Source organism: Podarcis raffonei, chromosome 2, assembly GCF_027172205.1.
Source record: "Podarcis raffonei isolate rPodRaf1 chromosome 2, rPodRaf1.pri, whole genome shotgun sequence".
In the NCBI taxonomy this organism is placed as follows: Eukaryota; Metazoa; Chordata; class Lepidosauria; order Squamata; family Lacertidae; genus Podarcis; species Podarcis raffonei.
Genome location: NC_070603.1, coordinates 62,729,542 through 62,744,925, shown reverse-complemented (window position 1 = coordinate 62,744,925; position 15,384 = coordinate 62,729,542). Strand labels below are relative to the sequence as shown.

At 40.4% G+C, this 15,384-nt stretch overlaps 1 protein-coding gene across 2 annotated transcripts in view; it reads left to right on the top strand.

Annotated features, from left to right (window-relative positions):
* The window catches only part of TBC1D9B (TBC1 domain family member 9B), a 34,337-nt gene extending 19,972 nt beyond the window's left edge, over positions 1–14,365 (top strand). Inside the window, exons 12-22 of one of the 2 annotated variants that reach the window (XM_053376964.1) lie at positions 799–1,084; positions 2,494–2,623; positions 3,381–3,479; positions 4,428–4,496; positions 5,395–5,632; positions 6,252–6,317; positions 7,302–7,373; positions 7,736–7,786; positions 10,572–10,625; positions 10,995–11,101; positions 11,896–14,365. In XM_053376964.1, the coding sequence (XP_053232939.1) occupies positions 799–1,084; positions 2,494–2,623; positions 3,381–3,479; positions 4,428–4,496; positions 5,395–5,632; positions 6,252–6,317; positions 7,302–7,373; positions 7,736–7,786; positions 10,572–10,625; positions 10,995–11,101; positions 11,896–12,588 (1,865 nt within the window). In that variant the 3' untranslated portion in view covers positions 12,589–14,365. The remainder of the gene's footprint in view (positions 1–798; positions 1,085–2,493; positions 2,624–3,380; positions 3,480–4,427; positions 4,497–5,394; positions 5,633–6,251; positions 6,318–7,301; positions 7,374–7,735; positions 7,787–10,571; positions 10,626–10,994; positions 11,102–11,895) is intronic. The other variant, XM_053376965.1, reaches the window with a different exon arrangement.
* The last annotated feature ends 1,019 nt before the right edge of the window (positions 14,366–15,384 follow it).

The window sequence follows — 15,384 nt, the reverse complement described above, 5'->3', positions numbered from 1 at the left end:
AAATGTTAAAATACATATTTGACTGAGTGAGAACAATATAATAGGTACTGGGCTGCAGTGAGACCTTTACTAAGGCTTCAGAAATTTAAACTAAATATAGATTCCTTATATTTAATTTATATATGGAATTGTTTAATTGTATATGAGCATACTGCTGAGTCTCCCAACAGGTTCTGTTTTGCTCTGAAAGGCGTGGAAGGGTCAGTCATTTCAGTAAAGACACATAACATTCATTTTAAATTTAGTATTGTGCTTATCCTTTAAAGAAGCTAATAAGGGATATTTCACACATTAATACTTAACACTCAGTGATTGCTACATGAGGTAATGATGTCCCATGAGTAAAACAGCCATTGTAACCTAAATATTGCAGTCAGAAGGTTGTATCCAGTGGAATTCCGCTTGCACAGTGAAACTTCCTCATTCTCTCCTTCCCATTTCAGGCCCCATGCACCCTACAGAACCGTTCTGTTGGGCTTTCATATTTCATTTCATCACTTCCTCAAGCACAATAATTTTTAGTGGACGGATGCTCACTCACAATATTGCTTTGCAAGCCAAGTGGTGAGTGTACAGGTGGTTTCACCCTAAGGCAAATCAGTTATTCTCTGCACTTTTGTTTTGCTCTAGGTTTACCTCAGCCCCTTGTCTGTAATGTTGAGTCTATGCTACACTTCCAGTTCCATGTTGCAGATAACTCTCTCTCTCTCTCTCTCTCTCTCTCTCTCTCTCTCTGTGTGTGTGTGTGTGTGTGTGTGTGTTTCTCTGTTTCTCTTTCTCTCTATGTTCCCTGTTCAGGTGCCTTGGTAGACCAGGGCATCTTTGAGGAGCTCACACGGGACTGTCTTCCCCAGCTGTCTGAGAAGATGCAAGACCTGGGAGTCATTTCCAGCATATCGCTTTCTTGGTTCCTCACACTCTTTCTCAGTGTCATGCCTTTTGAAAGTGCTGTGGTCATTGTTGACTGTTTCTTCTACGAAGGCATCAAGGTCATCTTGCAGGTATCTCTGGCCATCCTGGATGCCAACATGGAGAAACTGCTAAACTGCTGTGATGAAGGCGAGGCCATGACTGTCTTGGGCAGGTAGCCTCATTTTTCTGTTTCACAATGAAATGAATGGTAATGGATATGGTAATAGCTACCATTAATTCTTCCTTCTTCCTTCTTATCCCTGGCTAATGACTGAAGTTTCTTGCTTTTCACTTGGCAGGGACCAGTTATTACAAGGATAATAAAAAAAAGCCATTTGCTCAAAGCCAGCCACCATGTTTCAGTGTGTTGTGAGATATGTCCACCGTAGGTAGTGAAGCCCAGAAAGATTTATTGTAACTGCAAGATCCGTTTAGCCAAAATAGATAATTTGTGGCTAAATTTATAAGTACTGTATTTTTCCGTGTATAAGACGCCCCCATGTATAAGACTGCCCCTATTTTGGGGGACTTCAAATTAAGAAAACACCCCTCAGCACTATCCATGTATAAGATGAGCCCCAATTTTAAACCTAATTTTTTGGTTTAAAAAAACCTAGTCTTATACATGGAAAAATACGGTAATTTATGGATAAATTAATAGAAATGTAACTAGGAAATCTGGTTTCCATGAAAGAGGCTAGTGAAATCTCTTTCAGCCAGGAGCATGTGGGCTAGCAGGGGTCAGAAATGAACAATCACAGGGCTGACTTTAACCATCGTAATGAAGTCTTTCAAGAAGGGTTTGCGTCAGATAGCAATTCAGTTCTGCTGGAACCAGCTGTTACCCAGCCTATCCTGTCTTAGAGTAGATTCCAATAGCAACCAGCCATCTTATGAGACAGGTGCGGGGAACATTTTGGCTCTCCAGAAGCTGCTAAAGTACAATTCCCATCAGCCTCAGCAAACATGACAAGCTTGACCAAAGGCCAAAAGGGATTTGTAGTTCAGCAACATCTGGAGGGCCAAAGGTTCCTCACACATGTTAAAAGATAAACAGTGAGTCAGTGGGTTTACTTGTACAGGGGTCAGCTGCCTTCCTGCCCTTCCCTTCCTTTGAATGAGTGACCAGCTACTCCCCAGCTAACAGGAGGAAAGGGTTGAGACAGTGAAGACTGCTGCTGAGCAGAAGCCATTTGCAACTGCCAGAAGAAAGAGGGGAGGTTGTGAGGACTTCCTGCTTTGATCATTCATATTTTATTCTAGTTTTTGCATGTTGCCTTGAGTTTTTCTGCTGAAAAGGGAAAGCTGTAGATAGATATGATACATATGACACATACATAAACAAAATACATTTTCCTGTTAATGGCTGTTATTCAACCTTTCACCAATATAGTATGTTCATTTGGTTTCTTGTAGCATATAAATGATTTGTACAGAGATTGAATCAGAAGTAATGATAATTAATCATCAGTGGAATTATGCAGGCTATGTAGTACTATATAAACTATTCAGAATGGTAACCCTAAACTTGGGTTATGCATTAATCCCAGGTTCTGTCTTTTACTTTTGGTTTTCCTGTAGGTACCTGGACAACGTAGTTAATCGACAAAATGTTTTCCCACGTATTCCCCACCTCCATGCCTTATTGACAAGTGGGGATGATCCACCAGTTGAAATTGATATCTTTGAACTTATAAAAACAGCCTATGAGGTCAAGTGCTGTCTTATTTTTTCACTCCTTTTTATTTAAATACCTTACCAGACTTGTATTCCTTGTTAAACTCCACACCCACCCACCCCTTCCCCCCCTTCATGCTGCTTTTAATCTTGGGTTGTTTAGGGTAATTATTTAAAAGATGGGATTACTATTATTTTTATCTTTGTGTTTGTTTTTATATTTTGGAAGCTACTTTGACTCCTTTGAAGGGGGAAAGTGGGATATAAAATTTTGTATTAATCAGTCAAACTTCTTTGTGATACATGCACAATTTCTGGATATGGGCTTGATGTTACTTCTCTCCCTCTACCCCGCCTTTCATATAAACCTTATTAAATCTGAGTCTAGTCTTCCGAAATGTTACATGCATGGTTAATGCAATAGAAGGGAAGCAAAACCATAGTGATTTACTTCCCCTGTTTAGACAGTGACTTGTTGCTGCTTGCTAATATATCTTCCCCTTCCTCTGCCATTAGTATTTCTATTCATGGCTTTCAAACATTGCTAGAGGCAGCTGTTTGGGACTACAACTCCCATCATCCCTACCTAACAGTATCAGTGGTCGGGGATTATGGGAATTGTAGTCCCAAAACAGCTGGAGGGCCAAGTTTGACCATGCCTGCTTTAGACAGAGATTTGCTTTCTCCCCAGTGAAATCATTGCTTAGGAAATTATCTTCAAATGCTTCATTGAATATGTGGTATTGCTCTGTGGCTCTAAAGATGAATCTTGTTTACTTTTATTACTACAGAAATTCGGCCATTTGAAAGCAGATGACATTGAGCAGATGCGCTTTAAGCAGAGATTGAAAGTGATCCATTCTTTAGAGGACACAGCTAAGAGAAGTGTGGTATGTTGCACCCAGTTTTGTGTTATAGGTATTGGGTATGTTGATGCTTTTCTAATTTTTACCTTTGTGGATAGGATGAGTTTTTAAAAAAGTAAATCAGGTAATCAACTGATTAGCATGCACTGAAGGACACTTTGCTTAAAGTTATTCTACAGAGAGTTGTTTTGTATCACCTTTGAACTAAGGAATTGTGAGTGATGATCTTGGGGGTGCATCTGCTGCATCTGAGAAATTGCCATATATTTATCTGAAGACATGAGAGGTTAGCCTGAAAAAGTTGTGAGAAAAAATTGGCAGGCTTTAAAAAAAACCCTTCTACTGAGCTCTCCTCTTTTCCTCCACTGAGGGTGTGGCAACAGGAGATACTGACCTTTCTAATCCTCAGACTCCTGTGCCATAGAATCTCAAGGGAAGAATAGCTTTCACGTCTTCTTGCTTCTGTTTTCCCCCCCTGTTGTTTGTGCCATTGTGGTGTTCATTCCCTCCAGATAGGATCAGATGTCTCCAAGTGAATGTCTCTAATGCCCTTGTAGATGTTTGACAGTGAGTGGATCAAATAGATAAAAGCTGAAAGGATGAAGGAGTTGACACATTTCCTGTTCCCACTTCCAATTACAGTGCACTGAGAGCAGGAAATGCATTTAATGTTTTTGACCACTTTTTTGCTGTGTTTATCCCCCGAGTTCAAGGGAATAGAGCTACTCTTCTCTAGCTGTTGTTGAGGTTTTTGCATCTTCCTGTCTCAGATCAATAGCTCCCAAATGCAGACTTTAGTATTCTGCTCAAAATCATTACATGTTCCTTCCTTTCTCCGATCAAGTCCCCAGACTTTGAAAGTCATTTTGTCATGCTTTGTTCGAAGTAACCTTCCTGGTGTGTTTTAATTTAACTTTTCCAAGTTCACAGCAAAAATAATTAAAATATATCTGTTTCTTTGTGTTTCTGTAGGTCCGAGCTATATCTGGTGACATTGGTTTTTCTATGCAAGAATTAGAAGACCTCTATGTAGTATTTAAGGTAGGAACCCTGCATAAAAGCGTATTTAACAATATACAGCATAATCATAAGCATGTTTGCTCAGAAGTAAATTTCACTGGGACTTGCTCCATAGTACTCCTTAGTGTATTTTATTTACCAACGTACAGTGTAATCTTGGCATGTTTTCTCATAAATAACGCCCACTGATTTCAGTGGGATTTATTCCCTACTGAGCATCCTTGCGACTGCAGCATGAGAGCAGAACCAGAATTATTAGTAACAGTATTATCTGTTAACTTGTACTCTGCTGTTCCAAGCTTAATGAATACATTCAGTTTCTTTGGCTGAACCCACCATAGCCTCTGCCACTGCAGTTGAGAAGTAAGAATCTAATTTCACTTATCTACTTGTTGAACAGATTTAAGTGGAATTCTTCCAACTGATGCAAGCATCCATTGAAAGTTTAAAGGGCTATAGAACTGCAGAAGGAAATGCCATTTATTTCCATACCTTTCATTCACATTAACATTTCTACCTGAATCTGCATCTCAAGTTGGTGGTGTTGCTTACTGCAGGGGCAGTCAATGTGGCACCCTCCAAATGTGTTTGGACTCCCACCAGCCCCAGCCAGGATGGCCAATCCTCAGGGACAATAGGAGCTACAGCTACAGGAGCTACAGCTCAGCCACATCTGCTGAGAACCACTACCTCCATCTTACTGTTATGATTAACCTTTAGATGTACCGTAGTATCTTTTCTGCCTGTTGCAGTTGATTAAAAGTTATTTCCAAGCCTGAAAAATGTAAAATGATGTTGGTGTTCCGCTCACAGGTTTCCCCACCATCACCTATGGGTTTGGGTTGGCTTCAAGACTGAAGTTTTGAAAATGTAATTATTGTCTGACCACAATAATTATAGTACCACCTTCCCTTCACAGGCAAAACACCTAATGAGCTGTTATTGGGGAAATCACACTGTATCTGCCCAGCGAGACCAGAGCCTGCCCTACTTAGAGCAGTACCGCATTAACATGGAGCAGTTCAAGGAGTTGTTTGCATCTCTTACTCCTTGGTCTTGTGGCCTCCACACACCAGTGCTAGCAGAAAGAATGTTCCGACTGTTGGATGAGAACAAAGATGCACTAATTAACTTCAAGGAGTTTGCAACAGGGATGAGTGAGTGGCTTATATAAAAGATTCAATGTACTGCTGAAGCATAAATTCTTGCCTCCTCCCTGCTTCTCCTATCTGCTGGTCAACTGTGAGAGAATGATGCGATTGCATATTTGAATGATTTCCTCATAATATGTTTGTGGCTGAAATGTTTTCTCATTATTAGGCTAATTCATTCCCCCACCCTTTGATGTAGGGTGAGAAATATAAATGGTAGTTCTCCTAGTGCCACATTCTACTCCAAATTAGCAGATAAAGCTTCTAATGGCTTGTGTAGGATCTATAGATAGATGTTCGAACCAGTGTGGTTTGGTTGTGAAGCCTGGCTTGAATCTTACATTTGCCATGTATTCACTGTTTGACCTTGGCCAAGTCAATAGCTATGAGCTTCAGCTTTCCATCTCTAAATTAGAATAGTGTGACCTACCTCACAAGGCTGTTGGGAGGGGAAACATAAACAAGCTCTGTGACGGCATACAAAAATTTCAGTGTGGATATGGGAAAGCTTCACTTGCTAAATGTCTGTGTATCAGGCAGATATCAAGCATAATAACCTTTTCAGAATTTTTTGAAGTGTCTCCTAATGCTAAATTTATTTTCCCTTCCTCCCTATTCCTAATAGGTGGAATGTATCATGGTGATCTGACTGAGAAGCTAAAACTTCTTTACAAACTACACCTACCTCCAGGTGAACCACTTATTTCTTTCAAATGTACATTGGTGGTACCTGAATGCTGCAACCTGTTAAAGTTGGTAATAGGTTTTTTCAAATACATTATGTCTTGGTAAGCGTTCAGTATTCTGTGTTCACTGAGGTTTCATTTTCCTAAGGTGTCAGTCTATACCAATTGGAAATGTAATTCTGGTTTATCATGACCAGCTCCTTCAGCTACATTGAGAAATGATTTTAAAATAACTTACAAGAGCTAAAGGTTTTAATTCACTTCACTGGTGTGGTTTAATCAATGAAATTAATATCTGGCCCAAGAGTTTGGGGGTCATGCAGAGTACACCTCTGTATGAGGTCCCTTCTCCCTGTGCCAGTTCAGTGGCTCATCTGCATAGCCTTTTAAGTTTGGGCCAGTGCTTTGGGAGATTCTCTCTGTGATTCTTGATTGCAGCCCTTCCTGTATGTGTCATCTCATCTCCTGTCTTTAAGAAACTTGGGTTGGGCTTACTGAAATGAGTAGAGCAGAAAAGGTGACCTGAATATTATTTAGAAATTGCTATCATGTTAATCTGCCTATTGAAGAACTTGAATACTTGTGTCCATATATAGCACAGGTCAGATTTGAATTTAACGATAAACAATGGTCTGTCATTGCATACATGAGCTTCTCAAGCATTAAATCACATTTTGCTGTTAAGTCCAAACCTTAGACTGTGATCAATCTTAAGGGAAAAGTTTTTTTCATAAAACATGGCTTGAAGATGGCTTGTTAATACAACCACAGTTTTAGGTTCAGACATACAGCTAACTGTAGTTTGTGAAAAATGGATGTAAAAGCTTTGAGTCTCCTCATTGTGGCCAGTGGAGTGGGGAAGCACACAAGCCCAAGGCTAGCTTAGGCTTTTTATTGTTTGTAAGCTACCTTAAATTCTTCAAATAAAGCAGGGAATAAACAAAATAAATAAAAAGGCCACGGCTTTATACTTTTCTTTCTTTGTACAGCTCTGAGCCCAGAGGAAGCAGAGTCTGCTTTGGAGGCCGCACGTTACTTCACAGAAGATAATGCTACAGAAGGTAACAGGGATTGGTCTCATCTGATTGTCGGAATGAATACTCAATGGTGGCTTTCTTAGCTATTCCTCTAAGCAGGATTGTGTTAAAGAAATGCTTTAGCCTCTGTTGTGGACTGTGGAGAGATGTTCTCCTTTTATATGAAGCATTGACTGGCTGCTACTAAGGAAGACTAAAACCACTTATCAGATGGCTTTTTCTGCCCCGGCTGTTGCTCAAATCTTATTTCCATTTTTGTTTTCCCTACTTGTTTCTGTTGCTCTGTATTTTAACTCTCTCTCGTTCTGTCTTGAATTTATTCCCTGACCTCAACCCCCCTTCCTCTTTTTTTCCTCTCTCTTTCTCTCTTCTCTTTGCTTCTCTAGTATCTCCCTTTGTCTCAGAACTGGATCTCTTCCTGCATTGTGATTCTCAAGGTTAGTCTGCCCACCCTTGCAGAGGTGGGCCACTATTGATGTACTAAAATTGACCTGCCTACTATGTGAGTGAAAGCTCATTTAAAATGGAATTGCTCTAGTGCTGCTCTTCAATGCGTGGCAGCAGAGTGGATACTGTATGGGTGAGTCATTCGTGTTTCCAAGAAATCAACCAGTTGCCTGTGCTGCATGGTGTTAGACTCCACGTGAAGGAGCAGTCTGGTACAACAGTCTGGGGGGTCCTTCTGAGTCAAGCTTTGTCAGTGGTTGTTTAGCCATTGTTAACTTCAAGATTGTATTACTGCAGTGCACTTTGTGTGGGGCTCCCCTTCCAGCTGGTCTAGAAGCTGCAATTAGTGCAGAATACTGCAGCATAATTGCTGACAGAGTGAGATCATCTGCTCAAAGATCAGCACTGGCCGTCAATTTGCTACCAGACCAAAATCAAGGTCTTAATTTTATTGGCATACAAAGGCCTTAAGAGCTTTGGCAGCCCTTTATTTGGAGATCTCCTTGTCCTTTCCTTACATGTTTGACCACTTGGCTGTGGTCTGTGCTATAGAACTCACCCCCTGTTAACATTAGGCAGGCACCCACATATTGTTTCAGATGCCTTATAAAAATAGTTTAGGAAGCCTATCCAGACATATGATTTAGCTCAGTACATAACACCCCTCCCCTCTAAGTTCCAGTCCTGCCAGGGAGGTCGCATTCATAGTCCTCAAGGTACGCCGGCGGCCTACGTGTGCGTTGCGGCCTGGGGTGTTCCCTGGTCCGGGGTTCAGGTTCTGGCTCGTGTTCCAAGGATGCTGGCTGTAATGGGGCTGTTTGGTCTGGCGCAACCGGCTCGCTCAGTCGTGGTTCTGGTTGCGGTGTCCTTCCGGCCTCACGGGTCCTCTTTGTATTTACTGATTCTGCCTCTCCTGCTGGCCCCTGCTGCTCTATGGGCCTCACTGCCCCACTCTTCCTCTGACCTGTCTGCATTCTGAATCCTATTGTTCTAGGACCAATCAGACTGCTGCCTTTTGGATCCTATTGTTCTAGGACCAATCAGACTGCTGCAGTTTGATTGGTCCTATAACAATGCAGCGGTATGATTGGTTGGCAGGAACCACCCAATCATGCTCCAGATAGAAGTGAATCCACAACCTGATTGGCTTACAGTAGAATTCCGGAATTAGCCAATCATGTGCAGCCCATTGTGTAAATAATGTATATAAAGCAGATACTTTGAGGGGACATTCATTCATTCCTCCTCACCACTATGAGCTGAATAAAGAGCATGAAATCACTTTGCAACTCTGAGTATATTTCATTATGCATACTTGTTTTTAAATTTTGCTGCTTTTATTTGTATATTGATGATTGTTTTATGTATACTGCGTAAGGATTTTTTGATTAATAGTTTATAATTTCAAATAGATAGATAGATAGATAGATGATAGATAGATAGATAGACAGATAGCTATCATAGATTAAGCTACCTAGCTGTCACTATAACAAGCGTGCTTTATTTTCTTAATCTATGATCAGTTCCTCTAACTCCATATATACCACATTCACTGCACATATTTTTGACCTAGAAAAGGCACAATGTCTGATAATTAAGATTCATTCCACAAATGAAGTTGTTTATCTATAGCACTGGTTATCTTTTTCCTGTTTTTTCTAACACTTTAAGCAGTGAGTATCGTCTTATGGCCATGAATCTCATGTTATTGTGTTTTATGTGCAGAAATATTAACTTTATTTGCCCTTAGCAAGTTATCAACCAATTTCATTTAACCTTTAGTTCCAGTAGTTTGAGGAACAGAGAAACAAATTTCTCTTAATTCACACTCACTCCACATATTTTATAACTTTACAATCCAGTAGTCTGTTGTGTCTCACTGTAGTCATTTTTTTCTAAAGTAAAAAACCATGTTGTTGCTAGCTCCAAATAACTGATATATTCTTATGACATTTTATGTCAGATTTCTACCATTGCAGATGAGTTAAACTGAAATATTTTAAAATAAAGTATTTTGTTTGTTTGTTTGTTTGTTTGTTTGTTTGAGTGTATGTTTTTACCATGAATTGCTTCCTCCCTCCACCACCAGCAGTACAGGATCAAAGGTGTTTGGGTGTGTACATGTAAATTAGAATTCATTGGCAGACATATTGGTCAATAATTTGAAAGCTTATTCAAATGCCTCAGTCATACTGTTTACCTTATTTAAAAAAAAATTTAAAAAACACTAGTTTGACATTTATTCAATTTAATGTATGTTCATCTCCCCTTTTCATTTTGTTTTTTTTTGTTGTTGTTTTTTTTTAAAGTAGGATTGGTTTTTAAACTTGAAAAATTGCTTTGAGGGCTAAGGAAAATGACTTCACAATTTTCTGGCCGATCAGCACTTTGTGCATCTTGGTTCTGTAATAAACATGCTGCTGGTTTCTTCTGAGGTTGATCTATAAGAAAAGGCTGTGCATCTATATAAAACACAATGAATGTCCAATGTCTACACACAACAGAGCCATTGCTCAAATTATGGATGCACCCTTAGCTTTGTTATATATCATTCAGTGTGTTTGGTATCCTGCTGGGATAGCTTAGTCAGTAGTGCATGAGACTCTTAATCTCAAGGTTGTGGGTTCAAGCCCCATGTTGGGCCAAAGATTCCTGTAGGGGTTGCACTAGATCACCTTTGTGGTCCCTTCCAACTCTACAGTTCTATGATTTTACTATCTTTTGTTTTATGTACTTCTCTTAAAGTAGTTGCTACTTTATTGTATGTTTTATTAGAAGCAGCCATGCAGGAAGAGAAAGCACCAAGAGATGGGAACCCCAAAGACCAAGGTAATTAATTATTATTTGTAATGGCTGACGTATCCCAACATTTCCTTACTGTGACTCATAAATTATCTCTCCCCAGAACCTCAACCTAGTTCATTTCCTAGTTTTAACATTTCCCTTTAACATAGAATAAAATGCCTTGATTAAACCAACGTCTTAATAGTCCTTTCAACAGTTTTGTTATGTTTGGTGTGTGTTCCAGGCCTCAGCAGAACTTTTACTTATTGCTGCCAGTTTGAAGCAGCATATTATGGCAGAAAGTTTAAAAATAAATAAAATAAATCTCAAAATGTATGTCAAGGTCACCGAAGTCAATAAAATGCATCATCATACAGTTTTGCGTTGGTTATGCTGATTTGGTTTTCCTTTCAGAGGAAAAGGGCACCAGTCCCCAAGATTACAGATATCACCTGCGAATTTGGGCCAAGGAAAAAGATTCCAAAAAAGAAACTATCAAAGATCTTCCTAAAATGAGTCAGGTAGGAATTTATTTTAAGATCTGTTATGCTTTTTAAGATGAATTTTTGAAATAGTATTTGCCTAGATTTAAGATACTGAATGAGCCAGAAGGGTTGGTGGTTTTATCATTGTACCATATTTTACCAGGCAATAAAGGAGAGCTGTTCTAAGACTGGCATGGGTGACATCCTCATGAAGGGTTGTGTTCTCTGATTTAGCCAAGCCAGGGATATGTGGCTGATTGCTGGAGGAGGATAAAATGCAAAGAAACAGAGAAGAAGACCATGCCTGCTTTGGCCAAGACAGGGAGCTCCTGGTACCCCATCACCATCCTCTTTTGCTGAGAGAAATTCCTCTGGGTGGTGCAGCTCAGGGACGTTCTAGGGAAAGAAAGAGGGTGGGGTGGCTGGGGGCCTGCATTTCATTTTCTGCCTACCTCAGCACCACCCAAGGAGGAATTGTCTGCTACTGTCATTACACATCTTCATGAGCAGACAGGTGGAAATGGGATTTTCCCAACCCTTAGAAATGTGGAGTTTAGCCAAGTTAACTTGGTAACATTTAAAAGACAGCTAATTTTGGTTCTTTGCATTCAGTTTTCATATATGAAACATTAGTGCACATCTCAAGTGGAAATGCATTACATTTTGGAACATTTTCTGTGTTGTCAGCATGATTGCTAGCTTGAGATGATAAAAAAATGTTTATTTGAATTTGTGACTGGTAGGGTTGTTGTTTTGCAGCATTGTCAGTTTGAATATTTTGTACCTAAACTCTAAGCAGTTGTTATAATGTGCATCTGTCTCTTTTCAAGGAGCAATTTATAGAGCTCTGCAAGACCCTTTACAATATGTTCAGTGAAGACCCCGTGGAGCAAGAGCTGTACCATGCTATTGCCACTGTTGCCAGCCTTCTCCTGCGCATTGGGGAGGTAGGCAAAAAGTTCTCCCACCAGCCTTCTAAGAAAGCTGATGACTTAAAAGCAAACAGCGTTCAGGACCCAGTAAGTGAAGAAGAGTCTCCAACATCTGACCAGAGTCAGAATTCAACTGTGGAGCAGTATTCCCAAGCTACTCCAGAAGAAAAAGCTTCTGGAGACATTCAGGTTGAGAAACAGCAACAGGAAAACCAGATTTTGGTAGATGGAGGTGGTGAGGGTCCAGGATCTCCAATACAGCTGTTTTCAGATGATGAAACTAAAGACGATATGTCCATGTCTTCATACTCCATGGTCAGCACAGGCTCTCTGCAGTGCGAAGATATTGCAGACGACACAGTGCTGGTCGGTTGTGAGGCTGGCAGTTCAGCTGCGCGATATGGCAGTACCATTGACACAGACTGGTCCATTTCCTTTGAACAGATCTTGGCCTCCATGCTTACAGAGACAGTACTGGTAAACTACTTTGAGAAGAAAGTTGACGTTGCACAGAAGATCAAGGAACAAAAGAAAGTGGAGAGGCAGTTCAGTGCGTCCAGTGATTATGAACTTACCTCAGTATCAGGCTGAACTCAAGAGATAGATGTAAATAATAGAGGCAGGAGAACTAGAAACCTGGCAGATAGCTGGACACTTGTTTTTTGTTTTTTACCAACACCTACAGCTACCCAACAATTAAAGTCACTTCAGCTGAGTAAGGGACTTATCACAATGACTCTTTGGTATAGATACCTCCCTGGAGGACACCTTGCTTGCTGTGCTTACATTACATTCTCAAAAGCATGAAAGCCATTAGAACCTAATAGCCTCTGTGGCCTAGAATTACTATGGTAAATTATGCATGTGTGCCTCTGCCTATCTTTCTTTAATGAAGCTTGATTTCAGTCACACTATTGCTTTAGGTTCCTTGGTAGTCGCTCACAAGAAATGCAGCCTAGCTTGAATTCCTTCCTCTATATCTTTGGCTGCCTCCCTGTGACCTTAACGCCATGTATCAAAATGCTGTAGAGATCCCCAGCCTGCCTGAGAGAGCCTTGTTAGGAACCTAGAAGCTACGCAGTAACTAGTCAGAGGTAAAGGATGTTATGCTCTGTTACGCCTGGCATCCTGCCGCTAGAATGTACCAGTGTCTTGGGACAGCTGGTTTCTATCCCAGATGATATACCATCACAGTAGCATGTGGTTTTCAACACTGCCCAAGAAAGATGCATATTAATATGTTTTAGCCCAGTTTTAACTCTTCAGTGCCATGTAATTTTTTGTTGTTGTTGTTGTTTTAATTTCCCTGAGGGGGGAAAAAGCAGCACTGAGAATTGCAAAAGCTATGGAGACTGGAGAGGGCGAAGTGAATGCAGAAATCCTGAGACTTGCAAGACACTGATAAGAACGGAATTCTTGGTGCTTTGGGGCATTAGAGTGTTTACTTCATAATTTTTAATGGTACAAGGGCTCAGAAATGTGGGGTTTAAAGAAGTTAATAATAACGTGGAAGATCTAAGCCCCTACACCAGTAAGCTAGTTATCATAAAAGACTTGCATCACTGTACAGGCTGCTTATCTGATCTGTTTCTCACCATGGTGGAAAATGGATCTATTTATTTTGTGTGTGTGCTGGGCTCAAGTAATGCAAGTGTGTACACAGTTTAGGACTAAGCAGAAAGCAGAGATTAGTCCAGTTTATCTGAACCAACTAACCTACTGGCTGCATGCTGGTCCAGAAGTTCCACACCATAGGAATCTTGCTGGTTGTACCCTCCAAATAGTGTCTGTTACCTACTTTATAAAGTTGTGTGGTGTTTAGACAACTTTCTTTCCCGGCGGCATAGAGTGCAGTTATGAGATCTGTGCTCTGAGAATCAGTTGTAGGCCTGAGGAAAACTGGAGCTCCATTTTGGGATTGATAACTTCCGTATGGGAAGGCATTCACTCTAAAGAAGCACTATTATATTTGTTTATATTTGTATACCTGCTCATCTCATTGCATAATTATTTTACTCAGTCATATGAGCACCATTGAAACAGTGTGAATGCTAGTGTGTGACTGTTGTTGGACCAGTGATGAATATGGAACATACTGGCAGTTCAGAAAGAGCAAGAGTGACTTTGGAATATACAAGGAACACACCACATGGTGCAATACCCAGTGTTACTACAATTTTGTGGCGTACTCTGTATGTATTCACAACCAGTATTTGTTTTAAGACTGTCTTCTTAGCCATGCACCTGGAGAGCTTTTATTAATTCAGTAATTTATTGTAATTTTTTTAAAAAAACAAATACATGTGATTTTACATTGGTTTTTGTCTGATCAATCATGTATTCAATAAATGAACAGAATCACACATAAGACTTCTTTTTCCTTTATTTCAACTTCAGGACCATGCCTGTTCTCTTCCACAGTTCCTCATTTTTTTCATATGCATAACAATGGCCTTTGGGAAGAATACATGAAATGAATAGCCATGGGATCAGGGGACACAAGCAATTTTGAAGTTTTCTTGTGTGCGGAGAAATAAAACTTGCAAGCTACTGAAGCAGGGCTTTTTTTCAACTGGAACTCGGTTCCGGCTCCTCTCAATTGGGTGCCATTGCCATTATAAGAGAATGAGGGAGGTTTTCATGTTGAGTTTTGGAACCTCTTTTTCTAGAAAAATAGCACTGTAATGAAGACCTTGAGTATGTTTAATGGCATTGAATCATCTTGACTCTAGGAATTGCTTGTAACTGGCTACTACATGCATCCTTTCACTTGATGACTGCAGCATCAAGTGATGAGTTTACTGCAGAAATGGGCCACTAGACATAACATTTTGATACTGTCTCAAATGCAAAAAGTTTCAGCAGAACCAGCTGATACATGCAGCTACCATTCATCAAATGTACAGTAAAGAACATATGTATGTAAGCCTATAAAGCAGAGATCTTACAGAAATAGTGCCAGCCTCACAAACTGGGATGTAAAGAAATGTCAAATCTTCACTCTGCCCACTAGATGGCATATAAACAAAGTAAAAAGGATGCATGAAGTCAGTTGCTCTGATAAACTGGAGGGGAATGGGGAAAACGTGGGACCTGGCTACCTGGGTATAAACTCTACAGGAAGGATAATTGTCATAAGCCACTCTTAGCCTCCTGACCCACCCCATCTCTCAGCCTCGTCCCTTCCACCCGTAAAATGGGGATAATAATACTCATTTTTGTTCAGTCGATTAGTCGTGTCTGACTCATCATTAAGTAAGGTAAAGGTACACCTGCCCTTAAGGGCTAGTCTTGACAGACTCCAGGGTTGTGCGCTCATCTCACTCTAGAGGCCGGGAGCCAGCGCTGTCCGCAGACACTTCCGGGTCACGTGGCCAGCGTGACGAA